The sequence below is a fragment of the Haematobia irritans genome, chromosome 1, assembly GCF_050003625.1.
Source record: "Haematobia irritans isolate KBUSLIRL chromosome 1, ASM5000362v1, whole genome shotgun sequence".
In the NCBI taxonomy this organism is placed as follows: Eukaryota; Metazoa; Arthropoda; class Insecta; order Diptera; family Muscidae; genus Haematobia; species Haematobia irritans.
The window spans coordinates 255,591,525-255,615,889 of record NC_134397.1 but is presented as its reverse complement, the minus strand read 5'-3'; the positions used below and the strand labels follow the sequence as shown (position 1 = coordinate 255,615,889).

The following is a 24,365-nucleotide window of genomic DNA, read 5'->3' as shown; positions in this document are numbered from 1 at the left end:
TGGTAACAGAAGAATTGATCGCTATCTAGCCACTACTAATTCCCACCTTTCTAGCAACATACGCTTTATTAGGCTATGTGCGTTGTCTTTTATATTTCACGATAAGAGAACAAACACAAATATCGTCCATAGAAACTCGCTTTATTGCCTTCATTAAGATCTATACACTTTTGCATGAGATTGAACCAATTGTCGAAGCACTTTTGCCACTCTAATTGGGGCGCTTCTTCAGGTGTCGAAAAAGTGGACCTCTCATTTTAATATTTTGTTACGGAAATATAAAGAAGTCATTAGGTGCTAAACTAGCACTATACGGCGGATGGCCCATCAGATTGATATTTTGAGTCCTCCAAAATGCAGCTGTTTCAGCAGATGTGTGAGAGCTCGCATTGCCGTTGTAAAGAAAGATTCGTCTTCGGCGGTGTGTGTTTCCTGATTTGTTGAAAGAGAACTAGCAAACAAATAGTTGTGTGCCATTATTTCGTTAGAAAATTTTGTCAAAATGTTATTTCTATAGAAAATTTTGTCAAAATTTTATTTCTATAGAAAATTTTGTCCAAATTTTATTTCTATGGCAAATTTTGTCAAAATTTTATTTTCTATAGACAATGTTGTAAAAATTTTATTTTTGTAGAAAATTTTCTCAAAGTTGTATTTCTATAGAAAATTTTGTTAAATTTTATTTCTATAGAAAATGTGATCAAAATTTTATTTTCTATAGAAAATGTTGTCAAAATTTTACTTTGTAGAACATTTTCACAAAATTCTATTTCTGTAGAGAATTTTGTCAAAATTTTATTTCTGTTGTTTTTTGATTTCAGCTTAAAACCATGCATTGTCTAAACTACAAGTGTAGCTTAACCAACAGAGGAAAATAATGTTTGTCAAATTTATTTGGGCAAAGCCCTATAGACTGCAAGATGGTTGGATGGACGCACGTTTCGGAATTACCACATTCCTCATCAGCATCCTCTACTTGCAGCAAAACTATCAACCAATCATCATAATAAATTTCGGCAGTTCATTAAACCAAACAATGAACCATTCTCGAACCTTCCGGAAAAAGGTTTTGCATGATAGCCGGCTTATGCCAACTAAATTCGTACAAACATATCTCTTTTCCTATGCCACTGTCAAATCATCGATTTGAGTGCAGTTGGCTGGGTTTGAACGTGCTTTCTCTTTTTTCATTCGTTTTGTTTTGTTACGAAAATTCTCTTTCTATAGAACATTTGGTCAAAATTTTATTTCCGTAGAAAATTTTATTTCTATAGACAATTTTGTCAAACTTTTATTTTTATAGAAAAAAATTGTTAAAATTTCATTTCTATAGAAAATTTCATTAAAATTTCATTTCTATAGAAAATTTTGTCAAAATTTTATTTCTATAGAAAATTTTGTCAAAATTTTATTTCTAAAGGAAACTTTGTCAAAATTTTATTTCTATGGAAAATTTTGTCAAAATTTTATTTCTATAGAAAATTTTGTCAATATTTTATTTCTATAGAAAATTTTGTCAACATTTTATTTCTGTAGAAAAATTTTGACCACAAATTTTATTTTCTAACGAAAAAATTGTTAAAATTTCATTTCTATAGAAAATTTTGTCAACATTTAATTTCTATAGAAATTTTTATCAAAAATGTATTTCTATAGAAAATTTTGAAAAAATTGTATTTCTAGACAATTAGTCAAAATTTTATTTCTATGTAAAATTTTGTCAAAATTTTATTTCTATTGAAAATTTTGTCAAAATTTTATTTCTATAGAAAATTTTGTCAAAATTTTATTTCTATAGAAAATTTTGTCAAAATTGTATTTCTATAGAAAATATTTGTATTTCTATAACATTTAGTCAAAATTTTATTTCTATGGAAAATTTTGTCAAACATTTATTTCTATGGAAAATTTTGTCAAAATTTTATTTCTATAGAAAATTTTGTCAATATTTTATTTCTATAGAAAATTTTGTCAAAATATTATTTATTTTTTTTTTAATTTTTTGTCAAAATTTTATTTCTAATGAAAATTTTGTCAAAATTTTATTTCTATAGAAAATTTTGTCAAAATTTTATTTCTAGAATATTTCATCAAAATTTTACTTCTACAGAAAATTTTATCAAAATTTTATTTATATACAAACTTTTGTCAAAATTTTATTTCTATAGAAAATGTTGTCAGAATTTTATTTCTAGATCGTTTCATCAAAATTTTATTTCTATAGAAAATTTTGTCAAAATTTTTTTTCTGTAAAGAAATTTTTCAAAATTTTATTTCTATAGAATATTTGGTCAAAATTTTATTTCCGTAGAAAATTTCAAAATTGTCTTTAGACAATTTTGTCAAACTTTTATTTTAATAGCAAAAAATTGTTAAAATTTCATTTCTATTGAAAATTTTGTCAAAATTTGATTTCTATAGAAAATTTTGTCAAAATTTTATTTTTATAGAAAAATTTGTCGAAATTTTGTTTCTTAGAAAATTTTACTATAGAAAATTTTTTATTTCTGTAAAAAAATTTTTCAAAATTTTATTTCTATAGACAATTTTGTCAAACTTTTATTTTCATAGAAAAAATTTTTAAAATTTCATTTCTATAGAAAATTTTGTCCACATTTAATTTCTACAGAAATTTTTATCAAAATTGTATTTCTATAGAAAATTTTGTCAAAATTGTATTTCTAGAACATTGAGTCAAAATTTTACTTCTATAGACAATTTTGTCAAAATGTTATTTCTATGGAAAATTTTGTCAAAATTTTATTTCTATGGAAAATTTTGTCAAAATTTTATTTCTATAGAAAATTTTGTCAATATTTTATTTCTATAGAAAATTTTGTCAAAATTTTATTTATTTTTTTTATTTTTTATTATTTTGTCAAAATTTTATTTCTATTGAAAATTTTGTCAAAATTTTATTTCTATAGAAAATTTTTAAAATTTTATTTCTAGAACATTTCATCAAAATTTTACTTCTACAGAAAATTTTATCAAAATTTTATTTCTATACAAACTTTTGTCAAAATTTTATTTCTATAGAAAATGTTGTCAGAATTTTATTTCTAGATCGTTTCATCAAAATTTTGTTTCTATAGAAAATTTTGTAAAAATTTTATTTCTGTAAAAAATTTTTCAAAATTTTATTTCTATAGAATATTTGGTCAAAATTTTATTTCCGTAGAAAATTTTATTTCTTTAAACAATTTTGTCAAACTTTTATTTTTATAGAAAAAAATTGTTAAAATTTCATTTCTATTGAAAATTTTGTCAAAATTTTATTTTTATAGAAAAATTTTTCGTAATTTTGTTTCTATAGAAAATTCTACCAAAATTTTATTTCTATAGTATCAAAATTTTATTTTTATAGAATTTTTTTTCAAAATTTTATTTTTATAGAAAATTTTTTTCAAAATTTTATTTTTATAGACAATTTTGCCAAACTTTTATTTTTATAGAAAAATTTTTCAAAATTTTATTTCTATAGAACATTTAGTCAAAATTTTGTTTCTATAGAAAATTTTGTCAAAATTTTATTTCTATAGCAAATTTGGTCAAAATTTTATTTCTAAAGAAAATTTTGTCAAAATTTTATTGCTATAGAAAATTTTGTCACACGGGTGACAAGTTGTATCGAATTAGAATTACTTTATATAGTCGGACAACTACTGAAAATGAAAGCTATTCTATGAGGTTATGGCATGAACTCCGCCATCTGTTGTCAATCCTGTCATTACTAATTTACGCTCCCAAACTCATGTTTGCAGCTCACAATGCAAAAGTATTCTTGAGTGATTCTTGATATGTTAGTTTTAATTCCATTCAATAAATTCATTTTGCAATTTGGAAATTTATATTTTGATTGGCTTAACTTTGATTACTACATATGTAGCTGCAATAGTTATAAATGGAATGTAACCAAATCCCAACAAAAAAAACACACACACACACTCAAAACATGAACAAAACAAGAAAAGATCAGAATTTTGTTTCTATGTATAAGTTGTTTTTGCAGTTGTGTTACTTGCTTAGAAAAAAAAAATGTTTTCTTCAGTTGCTTCTACGTTTATTATTTCTCTGAGAAAATTGAAATCAAACTCAATCAAGAGTTTCTAAACAACTTTGTTTTTCCTGTGATAATAGCTTTGTACAAGTTAACAAAACGAAACTTCAATGTTATTTTTTTCTCCCACATCCAATCTGGAATAAGGCATATTTACAATGAAAATGCCAACAGTTAGGCAACAAATTGTTTCGTTGTATACCGGGGCCAAAGAAAGAATTTGGATAAAAAAAAACCTTAGAAAATTGGCCATAAGAGTATGCCTAAAGTGTATGCAAAACGCCCAATTTTCAAACCTCCTAAAATTTAGCCAAACATAAAAAATTGTGAGTTCAAGATGCGTAAAAACTATGCAGGGGATGGTTCTATATCAGAGAGTAAAACGATGTGAATTCAAACATTCAAAATATCTTTTAGAGACTCACGACATTTAAAAATTGCTTATTGTCCTCTCAAAAACCCATCTGTAGATTGGTTTAGTGGGAGGCTATACTACAAATTCCTAATTGCGAAATTTATAAATCGCTTTAAAAATATGGTCCTCTCAAAGACCCTTCGGTAGATTGGTTTACTGGGAGGCTATACTATAAATATTGTAAACTAACCTACAAAATCTAGCACGTTGGGAAAATGTGTATCTTTTGTTAGAGTTATTTTGCAAATTTCAAACTTTTATAAATCCTAAGCAATACAATTTTTAAAAATTTGCTATAGAAATACAATTTTAACCACATTTTCGTAGAAATAAAATTTTGACATTTTCTATAGAAAACAAATAAGTAAAGTCTAAGTCTAATATAGTCGGCCCGACCGACCGATAAGTCTAAGTCTAATATAGTCGGCCCGCCCGACTATATTATACTTTCACCATATATGAGTGTAAATCGGGTGAAAGATATATATGGGAGCTATATCTAAATCTGAACCGATTTCCAAATTTGGCACAATTAACGATGCTATAAAACGTACCTCTTGTGCAAGGCAAAACTCTGGCTTTTGAGGCCATTTGAGAGCTATATCTAAATCTGAACCAATTTCAACCAAATTTGGTACACTAACCGACAATATTAAACATACTTCTTGTGCAAAATTTGAAGCAAGTCAGGGCAAAACTCTGGCTTTTGAGGCCATATAAGTCCAAATCGTACGAAAGATATATATTGGAGCTTTATCTATATCTGAACCGATTTAAATCAAATTTACCAAGCACTGGTAGAATATCAATACTGCTCTGTATGCAAAATTTCACGAAAACCGGTAGTAAACTTTGGACTCTGTGGTCATATGAGTCTAAATCGGACGAAAGATATATATGGGAGGTATATGTAAATCTGAACCGATTTGGCTGATATTTTGCAAGTTTTGCGAAACTCATAAAATATTCCGATGCACAGAATTTGAAAAAAATCGGTTGATAAACACGCCAACTAGATCGGCGATAAATATATATATATATATATATATATATATATATATATATATATATATATATATATATATATATATATATATATATATATATATATATATATATATATATATATATATATATATATATATATATATATATATATATATATATATATATATATATATATATATATATATATATATATATATATATATATATATATATATATATATATATATATATATATATATATATATATATATATATATATATATATATATATATATATATATATATATATATATATATATATATATATATATATATATATATATATATATATATATATATATATGGCAGCTTTATCTTAATCCGAACCGATTTCAAGAGCGATTGTCTCTGTCTCAAAAAACCACCCTGTGCCAAATTTGAGGACGATCGGACTTAAACTGCGACCTGTACTTTGCACACAAAAATACATGAACAGACCGACAGACATACGGACGGACGGACATCGCTAAATCGACTCAGAATTTAATTCTAAGACGGTACAGGGTATAATAAGTTTGTGCATTTGTATGTAACGCCAAGAAAGAAAAGAATTATATTCTGAGTCGATTTAGCGATGTCCGTCTGTCTGTCTGTCCGTCTGTCTGTATATGTAATTTTGTGTGCAAAGTACAGCTCGCAGTTTAAGTCCGATCGTCCTGAAATTTGGCACGGAGTTTTACATTGGCTCAAAGACAAGCGCTATTGATTTTGAAAAAGATCGGTTCAGATTTAGATATAGCTGCCATATATATTTATCACCGATCTGGTCATAATTGACGTATTTTCTCAAACGTATTTTCTCAAAATTTCGGGCAGCCAAATATTTTAGGCCTTTCGTAAGATATGCAAAATATCAGCCAAATCGGTTCAGATTTAGATATAGCTCCCATATATATCTGTCGTCCGATTTTAATTTATATGGCCTTAAATGCCAGAATTTTGTCCTGATTTGCTTCAAATTTTGCACAAGGAGTACGTTTAATAGTATGGTTAAGTGTGCCAAATTTGGTTTAAATCGGTTCAGATCTAGGTAAAGCTCCCATATATATTTTTTATCTGATTTTCACTTATATGGCCAAAAAAGCCAGAGTTTTGCCCTGATTTGCGTCAAATTTTGCACAATGAGTACGTTTAATAGTTTTGTTACTTGTGCTACATTTGGTGGAAATCGGTTCAGATTTAGATATACATATCTCCCATATATATCTTTCGTCCGATTTCGACTAAAATGGCCTCAAAATCCAGGCTTTTGCCCTGATTTGCTTCAAATTTTGCACAAGGAGTACGTTTAATAGTATCGTTAAGTAAGCAAAATTTGGTTGAAATCGGTTCAGATTTTGATATAGCTCCCATATATATCTTTCTTCCGATTTGCACTTATATGGCTTCAAAAGCCAGAGTTTTCTCCCATTTACCTTTTTGCTGAGATAGCAGGATTATTATTCTAACTATGCATGTCAAATTTGGTCAAAATCTGTTCATATTTAGATATAGCTCTCCGCTTTAACAAAGAAAAACACATTTTTTTGTCAAATTCGTTTTTATTATTCAACATAGTTCCCTTCAAGAGCGATACAAAGATTATAACGACCGTCCAATTTTTTGATACCATTTTGGTAGTACTTCTTCGGTTTTGCCTCAAAATAGGCCTTAGTTTCGGCGATCACCACTTCATTCCAGCCAAATTTTTTCCCTTTTGAGGTCTGAGAACAAGAAAAAGTCGCTGGGAGCCAGATCTGGAGAATACGGTGGGTGGGGAAGCAACTCGAAGCCCAATTAATGAAAATTCATTTTACGGTCATTCAAAATCATTTTGTGAATTTTTTGATGTTTTCGTCGGTAATCACGGACGTCCACTGCGTTCACCGTCCTCCGTGCTCATTTCACCACGCTTTAATTTTACATACCAATCAATTATTGTTGATTTCCCGGAGTCATTATCAAGCCAAGTTTTCGGCCCCGCTCGACTTTACACTTTACTTACTTGTTACACTTCCCTATATTCCATATACCGGGTCAAGAACTGAATTATACATGTATTAAATTGTGGATGACAGGCTTAAGTAGAAGTTTCTACTCAATGCACGGTGGAGGGTACCTAAGATTCGGCCTGGCGAACTTACGGCCGTATATACTTGTTTATTAATGATTTATTGCATTTAGTTAAATGAAGCAGTAATATGTTTGAATTTTTGCAAAATTCGCATTTAAAAGTGTAATTGGTTTGTGTCTTTGCTAAAAATAATTTAAATTCACATCCGGTAGCTTTTGAGGAATATTAATCATCTCGTGTAAGCGTGGAAGATAATGATAAAATAACCCCTTGATTTGAAATCCAAATACCCTTGATGTTTCCCCACATCAACATAGGAATATATCAACATAGAAATCGGGAGACTTAATGCATGGGAGCTATAGCAAAACATGGACCGATATAGCCAATCTTCGAAGTTGGCCTGCGGGCAGACAAAATCAGTCCATGTTTTGGTATTATAGACCCTGTTTTGGTATATAGCCCGATATCCCGATTTTATTTCTTGTGTCCGATTTGTCTGAAATTTGAAATCTAGACATATTTAGGGACCACAAATAGTTGTGTCGAAAATAGTGCGTATCGGTCCATGTTTTGGTATAATTGGGATGAACCGATCCCCCGATTTGGGAAACCGCAGTTTTTATTCGATTTGACTAAAATTGGAAATCTAGAGGTATTTTAGGACCACAAATAAGTGTGTCGAAAATGGTGGACACCAATCATCGAAGTTGGCCTGCGGGCAGACAAAATACGAATCTGTGCCAAATTTCAGAACGATAGCACCATTACTGAAGGCTGTAGCGTGATTACAACAGACAGACGGACATGGTTAAATCGTCTTAGAATTTCTCCCTGATGAATAATATATATACTTTATATAGTCGGAAATCGATATTTCGATCTGTCATGCTTATATCATCTTCAAATTTCTCCTTGATCAAAAGTATAAATACACTATGTAGTTGAAAATCGATATTTTGGGGTGTCTCAACAAACGTTATGCAATCGGTTACTGGTAGTGCGCAAGGAAGACAATTGAGATTCCCCGATGGGAACCCTATATTTATGGTTGCTCATTTGGTCATTAAAAATAATCTACTTCTATATACTTCTTGGAGATTCTGCAGGTTTGGAGTTTGTCATATTTCTCAGCACCGTGGATTTTTATGAAATATATATATATATATACCTATTAAATACACCTAAATATGGTTCTCCATTATAACCCTGTAGAGGTCTTCTAATATTTTTTTGTGGGTATTTGCTTTTTCGTTCATTCGTTTACTTATCTTAAGACTGAGGTCTTTTCATACTTCACTTAATGTTTCCCAATATTTTGTTATCTTTTTTTGCATTTCGGTTTAGATGATTTGTTTGTGTCACAAACATTTTCTACTTAGAAAATCTCAGAATGCATTTCGATAAAGTCCCCCTCATTGACTAAGAGTGATGTAAAAAAGGCAAAGAACTATGAAAATGCTCTCCCAAGTGAAATGAACGAAATCAAATGTCATAAGCTGCCTTTGCAATTAAATGTGTCAACAAGATTGACTTTTTGATAAGATTCCTCTTACGGGTTACTCTTTATGTCATCGCACTAAAGTGTGAAATGCTTTCTTTTACACAAATACAAACAAACATTTCCAATTTACACTCACTCTCTCGCACACATAGTTGTAACTACCCAGCAGGGAGATAATGTGGCAACAAGCGGCAATCTCAATTTCGACAGAATAGCAAAAAGTTCGTCAACGTTTCGAAACGTCGTTCGGACTCGGCTATAAAATGGTTCCTTGTCGTTGAGCTAATCAAAGAATTGGGCAGAACTAGGGCAGATAATTAGATAGAGTTCATCACTTGTGGTATTACAATGGACTGAATAGTCTATGTGAGCCTACAATAACGGGATAACGATAAATCATAAATAAACTTTTGCGAAGTTTCCTTAAAATTGCTTCAGATTTAAATGTTTCCCATATTTTTTTACTAACATTGTGTTCCACCCTAGTGCATTAGCCTACTTAAATTTTGAGTCTATAGATTTTGTAGAAGTCTATCAAATTCTGTTCAGATCGAGTGATATTAAAATGTATGTATTTGGGACAAACCTTTATATAGCACCCAACACATTTGACGGATGTAATATGGTATCGAAAATTTAGATCTACAAAGTGGTGCAGGGTATAATATAGTCGGCCCGTCCGACTTTAGACTTTCCTTACTTGTTTTTCTATAGAAAATGTCAAAAATTTTTCTATAGAAAATTTTGTCAAAATTTATTTCTGTACAAAATATTGTCAAAATTTTTTTTTTCTATAAGAAACTTTCTAAAAATTATATCTCTATTGAAAATTTCGTCACAATTTTATTTCTATAGAAAATGTTGTCCAAATTTTATTTCGTTATTGTTGTTTTTGGTCTCAGCTTAAAGCCATGCATTGACTAAACTACAAGTGTAGCTTAACCAACAGAGGAAAAGTATGCTTGTCAAATTTATTTGGGCAAAGCCCTATAGACTGCAAGATGGTTGGATGTACAGCTGTTGTGGAATTACCACATTCCTCATCAGCATCCTCTAGTTGCAGCAAAACTATCAACCAATTATCAGAATAAATTCGGGTAATTCACTCAACCCAAAGTGAACTGCACTTGAACCTTCCGAAAAAAGGTTTGATAGTCGGCTACTGCCTAAACAAATTTGCAAGCATATCTCTTTTCCTTTGCCAAACTCAAATCATCGATTTTAATATAGTTGGCTGGGTTTGTTTATGAGCGTGCTTCTTCAATCTTCATTAAAATCGATGATTTGAGTTTGGCAAAGGAAAAGAGATATTCTTGCAAATTTGTTTAGGCAGTAGCCGACTATCAAACCTTTTTTCGGAAGGTTCAAGTGGAGTTCACTTTGGGTTAAGTGAATTACCCGAATTTATTCTGATAATTGGTTGATACTTTTGCTGCAAATAGAGGATGCTGATGAGGAATGTGGTAATTCCACAACAGCTGTACATCCAACTATCTTGCAGTCTATAGGGCTTTGCCCAAATAAATTTGACAAGCATACTTTTCCTTTGTTGGTTAAGCTACACTTGTAGTTTAGTCAATGCATGGCTTTAAGCTGAGATCAAAACCAACAATAACGATTGAAGAGAAGCCAACAATAACAAACAAAACGAAAATTTCATTTTTATAAAACATTTTCTTAAAGTTTTATTTCTATAGAAAATGTTGTCAAAATTTTGTTGTTTTTATAGAAAATTTTGTCAAAATTTTATTATTATAGAAAATGTTGTCAAAACTTTATTGCTATATAAAATTTTGTCAAAATTTTATTGCTATAGAAAATTTTGTAAAAATTTATTTTTTTCTTTTTATTTTTTATTATTTTGTCAAAATTTTATTGCTATAGAAAATTTTGACAAAATTTTATTGCTTTTTATTATTTTGTCAAAACTTTATTTCTATAGAAAATATTGTCAGATTTTTGTTGATATAGAACATTTTGTCAAAATTTTATTGCTATAGAAAATTTTGTTAACATTTTATTAATTTTTTTTTTATTTTTTATTATTTTGTCAAAATTTTATTACTATTGAAAATTTTTTCAAAATTTTATTTTTATAAAAAATTTTGTCAACTTTTTATTGCTATAGAAAATTTTGTCAAAATATTATTTATTTTTTTATTTTTTATTATTATGTCAAAATTTTAGTTCTATAGAATATTTTGTCAAAATTTTATTTGTATAGATAATTTTGACAGAATTTTATTTCTATAGAAAATTTTGACAAAATTTTATTGCTATAGAAAATTTTGACAAAATTTTATTGCTATAGAAAATTTAGTCAGAATTTTATTGATATAGAAAATTTAGTCAAAATTTTATTGCTATAGAAAATTTTGTCAAAATTTTATTTATTTTTTTATTTTTTATTATTATGTTCTATAGAAAATGTTGTCAAAATTTTATTTCTATAGAAAATGTTGTCAAAATTTTATTTCTATAGAAAATTTTGTCAAAATTTTATTTCTATAGAAAATTTTGTCAAAATTTTATTTCTATAGAAAATTGTGTCTGCATTTTATTGATATTGAAAATTTTGTCAAAATTTTATTGCTATAGAAAATGTTGTCAAAATTTTATTTATTTTTTTATTTTTTATTATTATGTCAAAATTTTATTTCTATAGCAAATTTTGTCAAAATTTTATTTCTAATTATACAATTATTTTTCGAGCTTTATGGATAGATATAGATTAAGGAACATGGTTAAAGGAACCATTGAAAAGAAAAATAATTGTGTAATTAGATATAATGCATTTGGACGTCAATTGCCTGTTTCGGTATCAGGCTACCATGAAATATAAAAATTTTATTTCAGTAGAAAATTTTGTCAAAATTTTATTTCTATAGAAAATTTTGTCTGAATTTTATTGATATAGAAAATTTTTTCTGAATTTTATTGATATAGAAAATTGTCAAAATTTTATTGCTATAGAAAATTTTGTCAAAATTTTATTTATATTTTATTATTATGTCAACATTTTATTTCTATAGAAAATTTTTTCACAATTTTATTTCTATAGAAAATTTTGTCAATATTTTATTTCTGTAGAAATTATTGAAGAAATTTTCTCAAATTAATATATTTCTATTGAAAATTTCGTCACAATTTTATTTTTATAGAAAATTTTGACAAAATTTTATTTCTGTAGAAAATTTTGACAAAATTTTATTGCTATAGAAAAATTTGACAAAATTTTTAGTGCTATAGAAAATTTTGTCAAAATTTTATTTATTTTTTATATTTTATTATTTTGTCAAAATTTTATTTCTATAGAAAATTTTGTCAGAATTTTATTGCTATAGAAAATTTTGTCAAAATTTTATTTCTATAGAAAATTTTGTCAAAATTTTATTTCTATAAAATTTTATCAAAAGTTTATTTTTATTTGCTTAGTTCGGCTTGAGGTCATGTGAATAAAAACAGATGTTGTTGTTTTTTGAGTTGTATTTTTATATTTAAAATTTTCCAATATTTCGAGACATCTCCGATGCTCGTCTTCAGTAAATATACTCCCTTGTAAAGAAGTTCACTGTTCTTTAAATTTAAATTAATTTCCCTGAAGACGAGCATCGGAGATGTCTCGAAATATTGGAAAATTTTAAATATAAAAATACAACTCAAAAAACAACAACATCTGTTTTTATTCACATGGCCTCAAGCAGAACTAAGCAAATATAATTAAAAGTTTAAAGGACAACTAATTAAAACAACAAAAGTTTATTTCTATAGAAAATGTTGTCACAATTTTATTTCTATAGAACATTTTGTCACAATTTTATTTCTTTAGAAAATATTGTCAAAATTTTTTTTTCATTAGATGGATTCCCGTTCCGAAATTTATTTCATCATCTTACAGGGCCTCACTTTCGAACTCCTAAGCAAATCACTTTCGGTGTGCTTTCAATCATACCAACCTATTTGAGAGACACAGAGAGCGCATTAAAGATGAAAATGGAAAAAGCCATCCGTCCGTCCATTATCTGAATGTTTGTCTGTCTGTTTATAGGACTTTCGGTTAGTTTGTTCATTCGTTGCTGCTTGCCATGCAAAGTCATGATAAAACCACTTTGTATGCACTTAAGTTGTGATAAAGTGATAATAAAGAAGCACTCACCACTCTCTCGCTCTCTATCTCTCACACACATTCTCTTTCCATCAAAGCAGAAAAAAAATGGAGAAACATCTTTAGTGAATTAAGAGCGTGAGTGAGTATGAATGTTTGCTGTGTTGTTGTTGTTGCTGCTATTCTTCATGTTTTACCGGAAAACTTCATAAAAGAATAATCTGTCCGTTGAAGTAGAGAAGTGTAAAGGAAAATTTATGCTAAAATAATTGAGAGACAAGTGTAAAGATATTATTTTACATGCCAACTTTATCAATGCAATTTATATCCCAAGCAAATGTCAAACAAAAAACTTTTATTTTATGATTATTGTCATTCTGTGGGTGTCTCTCGTGGTGTTCTCAAATTTTTTTTTTTTTGGTATTAAATTTTTTTTATTTTAGTATCAAAAAGTAAGACAATAAATGAAAAACTTAAAAACAAAGTAATATTTTGGGACACAATCATAATTAATAGTTGCCCTCTTCAGTCCGGTAAACTCTGTTACAAAATCGAATATAATCCAAATTAATATCCAAAGGAGGATTGGAAATTCTAGGAGAATAATGTGAAATTAACCAAAAATGGACAACAAATTTTTGAACACATGTGGAATGGGTACGTTTATGAGAGTTGATAATGTGATAATATAGGAAAATTCTCGTGACATAACTGTTTTTTAAGCACACTGAAAAAAAAAAACGTTAGCGGTTCCAAAGATTTTGTCTTTACACTAATGATTTTAATATTTATTGCGACTTGAAGTAAGGATAATTAAAAAAAAAAAAGTATATACGGCCGTAAGTTCGGCCAGGCCGAATCTTATGTGCCTTCAACCATGGATTACGTAGAAACTTCTGCGAAAGACTGTTATCCACAAATTTCAACTCACTCGGATGAAATTTGCTCCTCCAAGAGGCTCCAAAACCAAATCTGGGGATTGGTTTATATAGGGGCTATAATTCTGTGGTCACAACCCATAACAGCCTAAGCCTGTTTTTCAATATTTTCAGTACAGAAGTTTAAAGTTTTGAATCTTCACTGATAATCAGGAGAAGGGGTTTTTATGGAAAACTTTGCTACAGATTCCTAGAAGAGATACAAACTTGAAAAATTTAGAGCAAATAAATTGAAATACGCTGAATACGATGGTGCTAATAACTCAATTGTGTCCTAACTCGAGTTAGGCAGTTAAGGGTTGTGACCACAGAATTGATTATGGACTGATATGGACCACTTTTGGCAAGGTTGTTAAATATCATATACTACAACCACATACCAAATTTCAAGCACCGGAGGTCAAATCTGGAGATCGGTTTATATGGGAGCTATATATAATTATGGACTGATAGGAACCAATTCCTGCATGGTTGTTGGATACCATATACTAACATTACGTACCAAATTTCAACCAAATGGGAAGAATTTTGCTCTTCCAAGGGGCTCTGGAGGACAAATCTGGTGATTGGTTTATATGGGGCCTATATATAATTATGGACCGATACCGACCAAGTTTGGCATGGGAGTTTGAGGCCATATATTAACACCACTTACCAAATTTCAACTGAATCAGATGAATTTTGGTCTTCCAAGAGGCTCCGGAGGTCAAATCTGGTGTTGGGTTTATATGGGGGCTATATATAATTATGGACCGATGCGGACCAATTTTTGCATGGTTATTAGATACCATATACTTACATTATGTACCAAATTTCAGCCGGATCGGATGAAATTTGCTTCTCTTAGAGGCCTCGCAAGCCAAATCGGGGGATCGGTTTATATGGGGGCTATATATAATTATGGACCGATGTGGACCAATTTTTGCATGGTTATTAGAGATCACATACTTACATCATGTACCAAATTTCAGCCGGATCGGATGAAATTTGCTTCTCTTAGAGGCCTCGCAAGCCAAATCGGGGGGATCGGTTTATATGGGGGCTATATATAATTATGAACCGATGTGGACCAATTTTTGCATGGCTGTTAGAGACCATATACTTACACCATGTACCAAATTTCAGCCGGATCGGATGAAATTTGCCTCTCTTAGAGGCCTCGCAAGCCAAATCGGGGGATCGGTTTATATGGGGGCAATATATAATTATGGACCGATGTGGACTAGTTTTTGTACAGTTGTTAGAGACCATATACTAACACCATGTACCATTTCAGCCGGATCGGATGAAATTTGCTTCTCTTAGAGGCCTCGCAAGCCAAATCGGGGGATCGGTTTATATGGGGGCTATATATAATTATGGACCGATGTGAACTAGTTTTTGCATGGTTGTTAGAGACCATATACTAACACCATGTACCAAATTTCAGCCGGATCGGATGAAATTTGCTTCTCTTAGAGGCCTCGCAAGCCAAATCGGGGGATCGGTTTATATGGGGGCTATATATAATTATGGACCGATGTAGACCAATTTTTGCATGGCTGTTAGAGACCATATACTTACACCATGTACCAAATTTCAGCTGGATCGGATCAAATTTGCCTCTCTTAGAGGCCTCGCAAGCCTAATCGGGGGATCGGTTTATATGGGGGCTATATATAATTATGGACCGATGTGGACCAATTTATGCATGGTTGTTAGAGACCATATATTTACACCATGTACCAAATATCAGCCGGATCGGATGAAATTTGCTTCTGTTAGAGGCTTCGCAAGCCAAATTTGGGGGTCCGTTTATATGGGGGCTATATATAATTATGGACCGATGTGGACCAATTTTTCGTGGTTGTTAGAGACCATATATTTACATCATGTACCAAATTTCAACCGGATCGGATGAAATATGCTTATCTTAGAGGCCTCGCAAGCCAAATCGGGGGATCGGTTTATATGGGGGCTATATATAATTATGGACCGATGTGGACCAATTTTTACATGGCTGTTAGAGATCATATATTAACACTATGTACCAAATTTCAGCCGGATCGGATGAAATTTGCTTCTCTTAGAGGCTTCACAAGCCAAATTTGGGGGTCCGTTTATATGGGGGCCATACGTAAAAGTGTACCGATATGGCCCATTTGCAATACCATCCGACCTACATCAATAACACTTACTTGTGCCAAGTTTCAAGTCGATAGTTGTTTCGTTCGGAAGTTAGCGTGATTTCAACAGACGGACGGACGGACATGCTCAGATGGACTCAGAATTTCACCACGACCCAGAATATATATACTTTATGGGGTCTTAGAGCAATATTTCGATGTGTTACAAACGGAATGACAAAGTTAATATACCCCCCATCCTATGGTGGAGGGTATAAAAATTTTATGTTAAATATGAGTTTTGCGTACGTGATTCTAGAAAATAAATTTTAATTTATTTGTTTTTTCACTTTTTCTCTTCATATGCTATCATATTCAGAAATTGAATGACATGAATTCTTTGGCCTCGCGACAATATTTGTTTCAGTGTATACAAACTTAAAATTTCACAGTAAATCATATAAGAACTTCATGTTGGTGCTAAGTTCATCTTAAAGTATGGAATTACTTATAGTATAGGATCACTTATAGTAAATATTTCACAAAAAAAAATTTTTACTTACATTCTCATATGCCTGCCGTTGCTGTGATGTCATTTTTTGTTGTTGTTTTTTCCATCCCATGCCTGCAATGAAGGCAACCGTTACACAACCCAATGCACCTGCCGATGGATAATTGATAGCTTTACTGCCCATTACTGATATCGCTCCACCCAAGATGGTCAAAACAAAACGTAATCCGTTTACGTAGGTCTGTTGATTGGGTCGAAAATATGAAAAGAAAAACAGATTAGTATTATTAAAAATATGGAGGAAAGCTTAGCAAAATCTCCTATTTGGAGAGCTTGAAAAATATGTTCAAATAATCGTTTTATTTCATTTGTATTACACACACACACACATACATACATATATTCACACAAAACCAAGTGGCTATAAATATATATAAATTGTTGCCTTTTTGTATCTTGATTATAAAGCAAAAAACGTTCAAAAAATTGGACAGGTTTTTCACAACGTTATTTTAAATGAGGTTTTTACTTGAAACAAGGCATAATTTTCTTGAAGTCGATTCGGAATTTGGAAATTTAAGTACCTATTAACACGTTTTTATAAGGTTTTGATGACATATGAAGAAACAAGTTGCACAGAAAAAACTAAACTTTTTTATAGCAAGAATGAACTTCCTCGTGCAAAAATTGAACTTAATTATACTCCACAGTTTGATATTTCCATAAAGCTTTGTTAAAACCAGAAAAATTGCATGCCCTGTTGTACTTTTTAACTACAACTTATGAAATTACACTCTCTCATAAATGAAACACGTATATACGGCCGTAAATTCGGCAAAGCCGAATCTTATGTACCCTCCACTATGGATTGCGTAGAAACTTCTACTAACGACTGTCACCCAGAATCGATACCGATGGCAAGGTATCTTAAATATCCTTAACATTGTCTTCTAAATTGGAAGTTAGTCCATACGGGGTATATATTAGACAGAATAGGCAAATTAAAAACCTATATAATTCAGGGTCGATTTATATGGGGGCTATATAGAATTATGAACAAGATCAAATGAAATATGCTTATACAGGAAGAAGCAAAATTTGCGGATCGGTTTATCTGGGGGCTATATATAATTATGGACCGATATGGACCACTTTTGGAATGGTTGTTAGCGACCATATACTAGGTTAGGTTAGGTATAGTGGCAGCAGTGTTGCCAGTATTTTTCTGGCTCTTGTCCCCAAATTATGATGTTTTCGTCCCCAAAAATCCCCAATTTAAATTCCTCACAAAAATAAAGCAAAAGGCTTTTGTAAAAAAAATAAAGCAAAAGGCTCTGCTGTAGAAAATCAGTAATAATTTAAAAACAAGTAAAGAAAGTCTAAAGTCGGGCGGGGCCGACTATATTATACCCTGCACCACTTTGTAGATCTAAATTTTCGATAACATATCACATCCGTCAAATGTGTTGGGTGCTATATATAAAGCTTTGTCCCAAATACATACATTTAAATATCACTCGATTTGGACAGAATTTGATAGATTTTTACAAAATCTATAGACTCAAAATTTAAGTCGGCTAATGCACTAGGGTGGAACACAATGTTAGTAAAAACAAGTATATACGGGCCAGGCCGAATCTTAAATACCCGCCACCATGAATCAATTATTAGGGTTTCCTTTGAAATTTCAGGAGGGCTTGAGGACTTGAGGACACTTCCCGAAGATAAATTTAAAAATTTCACCTATGGGGACTATATCAGATTCTGGATTTATAAGAACCATTTTTGTTTGAGTTTTAGAGGAATCATTAACATCTCTTGTAAGTGTGCAAGAAAATTATAAAATAACGTCTTGATTTGAAATCTTAAATCGGTAGATTTTCACCCGAGAAGTAAAATCTGGAAATTTTACATTGAGTTTCAAGCAATTTTCATGATTAGTGCGCCTTCTATACCCTCAAGAAGTGAAGTCGGTCTATATGGAGGCATTACCAAAAGGACTGATAAAAACTTATTTAATCCGATGCACGTTTGTGTATTGTGAGCCTAAAATACCAGAATATTTACAATTTCAAGCAAATCGGATAAAAACTACGGTTTCTAGAAACCCAAGAAGTTAAATCGGGAGATCGTTCTTATGGGGGCTATACTAAAATATGGACCGATATTCACCGTTTTCGGCACACCTCTTTATGGCCCGAAAATACCTCTAGATTTCCAATTTCAGACAAATTGGATAAAAACTCCGGATTCTAAAAGCCCAAGAAGTAAAATTGGGATATCGGTCTACATGGGGGCTATATCAAAACATGGACCGATACCCACCATTTGTGCCAAACCTCTTTACGGTCCAAAAATACCTATAAATTTGCAATTTCAGGCAAATTGTATATAAACTACGTATTCTATAAACCCAAGATGTAAAATCGGGAGATCGGTCTATATGGGGGCTATACCAAAACATGGAACGATACGGACCATTTTCGGCACACCTTTTGATGGTCCTCAAGTACCTCTAGATTTTCAATTTCAGGCAAATTGGATAAAAACTACGGTTTCTATAAGCCCAAGACTCCAAATCGGGAGGTCGGTTTATATGGGGGCCATACCAAAACATGGACCGATATTCACCATTTGTGCAAACCTCTTTATTGTCCTTAAATACCTATAAATTTCCAATTTCAGGCAAATTGTATATAAACTACGGATTCTATAAACCCAAGATGTAAAATCGGGAGATCGGTCTATATGGGGGCTATACCAAAACATGGAACGATACGGACCATTTTCGGCACACCTTTTGATGGTCCTCAAGTACCTCTAGATTTTCAATGTCAGGCAAATTGGATAAAAACTACGGTTTCTATAAGCCCAAGACTCCAAATCAGGAGGTCGGTTTATATGGGGACCATACCAAAACATGGACCGATACTCACCATTTTTGGCACACCTCTTTATGGTTCTAAAGTACCTCTCGATATCCAATTTCAGGTAAATTGAATAAAAACTGCGGTTTCTATAAGCCCAAGAAGTAAAACCGGGAGATCGATCTATATGGGGGCTATAGGTTAGGTTAGGTTAGGTGGCAGCCCGATGTATCAGGCTCACTTAGACTATTCAGTCCATTGTGATACCAAAGTGGTGAACTTCTCTCTTATCACTGAGTGCTGCCCGATTCCATGTTAAGCTCAACGACAAGGGACCTCCTTTTTATAGCCGAGTCCGAACGGCGTTCCACATTGCAGTGAAACCACTTAGAGAAGCTTTGAAACCCTCAGAAATGTCACCAGCATTATTGAAGTGGGATAATCCACCGCTGAAAAACTTTTTGGTGTTCGGTCGAAGCAGGAATCGAACCCACGACCTTGTGTATGCAAGGCGGGCATGCTGACCATTGCACCACGGTGGCTCCCATATGGGGGCTGTACCAAAACATGAACCGATACTCACCATTTTTGGCACACCTCTTTATGGTCATAAAATACCTCTAGATTTAAAATTTTAGGCAAATTGGATAAAAACTACGCTTTCTATAAACCCAAGACTTCAAATCGGGAGGTCGGTTTATATGGGGACTATATCAAAACCTGGATAGCCCATCTTCGAACTTGACATGCCTGCAGACAAAAGACGAGTTTGTGCAAAATTTCAGCACGATTGCTTCATTATTGAAGAATGTAGCGTGATTGCAACAGACAGACAGACAGACGAACATCGTTATATCGTCTTAGAATTTCTCCCTGATCAAGAATATATTTACTTTATATAGTCGGAAATCGATATTTCGATGTGTTACAAACGGAATGACAAACTTATTATACCCCCGTCACCATTCTATTGTGGTGGGTATAAAAAAGGTATTGTCTTGTTTTTAAATCTGAAGCAATTTTAAGGAAACTTCGTAAAAGTTTATTTATGATCGCTCGATATATGTATGTATTAGAAGTTTAGGAAAATTAGAGTCATTTTTACAACTTTTCGACCAAGCAGTGGCGATTTTATAAGGAAAATTTTGGTATTTAGACCATTTTTGTCGAAATCATAAAAACATATATATGGGAGCTATATCTAAATTTAAAACGATTTCAACCAAATTTGCCACGCATAGCTACAATGCTAATTCAACTCCCTGTGCAAAATTTCAACTAAATCGGAGTTAAAAATTGTCCTCTGTGGTCATATGAGTGTAAATCGGGCGAAAGCTATATATGGAAGATATATCTAAATCTAAACCGATTTCAACTAAATTTGGCACGCATAGCTACAATGCTAATTCTACTCCCTGTGCAAAATTTCAATTAAATTGAAGCAAAAAATTGGTCACTGTGGCCATATGAGTGTAAATCGGGCGAACGATATATATGGGAGCTATATCTAAATCTGAACCGATTTCAATAAAATTTGGCATACTTGACTGCACTACTAATTGTACTCCTAGTGCAAAATTTCAACCAAATGGGGGTAAAACTCTAGCTTCTGGGACCGTATTAGCCCATATCGGGCGAAAGATATATATGGAAGCTATATCTAAATCTGAACCGATTTCAATAAAATTTGGTACACTTGACTCTAGTGCTAATTGTTCTTCTTGTGCAAAATTTAAAGCAAATTGGGGTAAAACTCTGGCTTCTGGGGCCATATAAGTCCATATCGGGCGAAATATATATATGGGAGCTATATCTAAATCTGAACCGATTTCTTCCAAAATCAATAGGGATCTATTCTGAGCCAAAACACATACTTGTGCCAAAGTTAAAGTCGATTGGACCTAGACTTTAATTACGATAATGTGTTCACGGACAGACGGACATGGCTATACCGACTCAGGAGCCCACCCTGAGCATTTTTGCCAAAGAAATCTCGTCTATCTCGTCTCCTTCTGGTTGTTGCAAATAATGGGTGATTTGTTAAGAGCTTGATAACTTTTTTTAAAAAAAAAACGCATAAAATTTGCAAAATCTCATCGGTTCTTTATTTGAAACGTTAGATTGGTCCATGACATTTACTTTTTGAAGATAATTTCATTTAAATGTTGACCGCGGCTGCGTCTTAGGTGGTCCATTCGGAAAGTCCAATTTTGGGCAACTTTTTCGAGCATTTCGGCCGGAATAGCCCGAATTTCTTCGAAAATGTTGTCTTCCAAAGCTGGAATAGTTGCTGGCTTATTTCTGTAGACTTTAGACTTGACGTAGCCCCACAAAAAATAGTCTAAAGGCGTCAAATCGCATGATCTTGGTGGCCAACTTACCGGTCCATTTCTTGAGATGAATTGTTCTCCGAAGTTTTCCCTCAAAATGGCCATAGAATCGCGAGCTGTGTGGCATGTAGCGCCATCTTGTTGAAACCACATGTCAACCAAGTTCAGTACTTCCATTTTTGGCAACAAAAAGTTTGTTAGCATCGAACGATAGCGATCGCCATTCACCGTAACGTTGCGTCCAACAGCATCTTTGAAAAAATACGGTCCAATGATTCCACCAGCGTACAAACCACACCAAACAGTGCATTTTTCGGGATGCATGGGCAGTTCTTGAACGGCTTCTGGTTGCTCTTCACTCCAAATGCGGCAATTTTGCTTATTTACGTAGCCATTCAACCAGAAATGAGCCTCATCGCTGAACAAAATTTGTCGATAAAAAAGCGGATTTTCTGCCAACTTTTCTAGGGCCCATTCACTGAAAATTCGACGTTGTGGCTCGTTAGTAAGTCTATTCATGATGAAATGTCAAAGCATACTGAGCATCTTTCTCTTTGACACCATTTCTGAAATCCCACGTGATCTGTCAAATACTAATGCATGAAAATCCTAACCTCAAAAGAATCACCCTTTATATGCACTAACTTATAATACCCTGTTCCAGAGTGTGGCGCAGGGTATAATTACAGCTTCTAAGGACATCGGGTGTATATGTAGATTTTTCAAGTAATTACCTCCATATATAAAATCTGGGCCGATGGGAAATTTCCGCATTTATTTATTTGGAACGTTAGGTTCTACTGCTATATTACCATAAAATTGTACCTTTGTCAAGAGTGCATATAGGGTCAAAAATCGATATTTTAATATGTTAAAAATGGACAATACAATTGATTAGTTCATCGCATATTCTAGTAAAACCTACTTTTTGTATCACCGTGAATGGACTGAAATCCATTAATTCGTTTTTCGTCGTTCGATTAAAAACCCTAATGGAATCTAATTTTCGAAATATTTCTTTAGTTACAAAGATAGGAAGTGTTTTTCAAAGTTTGTTTCGCCGGAGTCGGAGTCGAACAAAATTTCTACGACTCCGGCTCCGACTCCGATTCCAGCAAAATCTTCAGACTCCGACTCCAAGACTCCGAGTCCAGCTCCGACTCCAAAGCCCTAGTAGTTAGAGACCATACTAATATAACGTACAAAATTTTAACCGAATCGGACAAAATTTGCTCCTCCAAAAGGCTCCGAATGTAATATCTGGGGATCGGCTTATATGGGGGCTTTAACAGGTTGGCTGATTAGTCCCCGGTCTGGCACATATATGACGTCGCTAGTATTAAATGCATATTATTTTTATATAGTACCAACCTTCAAATGATTCGTGTCAAAATTTGACGTCTGTAAGTCAATTAGTTTGTGAGATAGAGCGTCTTTTGTGAAGCAAATTTTGTTATGATGAAAAAAATGGAAAAAAAGGAATTTCGTGTTTTGATAAAATACTGTTTTCTGAAGGGAAAAAATACGGTGGAAGCAAACACTTGGCTTGGTAATGAGTTTCCGGACTCTGCCCCAGAGAAATCAACAATAATTGATTGGTATGCAAAATGCAAGCGTGGTGAAATGAGCACGGAGGACGGTGAACGCAGTGGGCGCCCGAAAGAAGTGGTTACCGACGAAAATATCAAAAAGATCCACAAAATGATTTTGAATGATCGTAAAATGAAGTTGATCGAGATATGAAAGGAACGTGTTGGTCATATCATTCATCAATATTTGGATATGCGGAAGCTCTGTGCAAAATGGGTGCCGCGCGAGCTCACATTTGACCAACAACAACAACGTGTTGATGATTCTGAGCGGTGTTTGCAGCTGTTAACTCGTAATACACCCGAGTTTTTCAGTCGATATGTGACAATGGATGAGACATGGCTCCATCACTACACTCCTGAGTCCAATCGATAGTCGGCTGATTGGACAGCGACCGATGAACCGTCTCCGAAGCGTGGAAAGACTCAAAAGTCCGCTGGCAAAGTAATGGCCTCTGCACTCAAAAAAAAGTGAACTCTCTATTTCACTAAAGCCATATTAACTTTATATTAGTTCATAGAATCATTATGTTTGGAAAAAGTTTATTTTAGTCAAATAATTGTTTGCGTATGTTAGTTAAATGAACTAAAAAACGGGAAAAAGTTATACACAAATAAAGATTTCCTAATTTCGTATTTCTTACAAAATAGTTCATTATTTCTTTAAACTTGTAAATTTTACCAAAAATGTGTCCATCATGAACTTCGTATGCCACTAAAGATATTCTTGCATTTTTGAACTCCAAGATTTCTCTTAAAACTACAAAATGTTCTTTAACTACTGAAAAAATTTAGTTATGTCTAATAAATTTTCTTGAATTTGTCGAAAAATATTTACTTA

General features: G+C 32.1%; 1 protein-coding gene across 1 annotated transcript in view; it reads right to left on the bottom strand.

Annotated features, from left to right (window-relative positions):
- Nha2 (Na[+]/H[+] hydrogen antiporter 2) overlaps window positions 1-24,365 on the bottom strand; it is a 328,883-nt gene that overhangs the window by 43,815 nt on the left and 260,703 nt on the right. Inside the window, exon 8 of the mRNA XM_075290150.1 lies at window positions 16,791-16,979. Coding sequence (XP_075146265.1) covers window positions 16,791-16,979 — 189 coding nt within the window. The remainder of the gene's footprint in view (window positions 1-16,790; window positions 16,980-24,365) is intronic.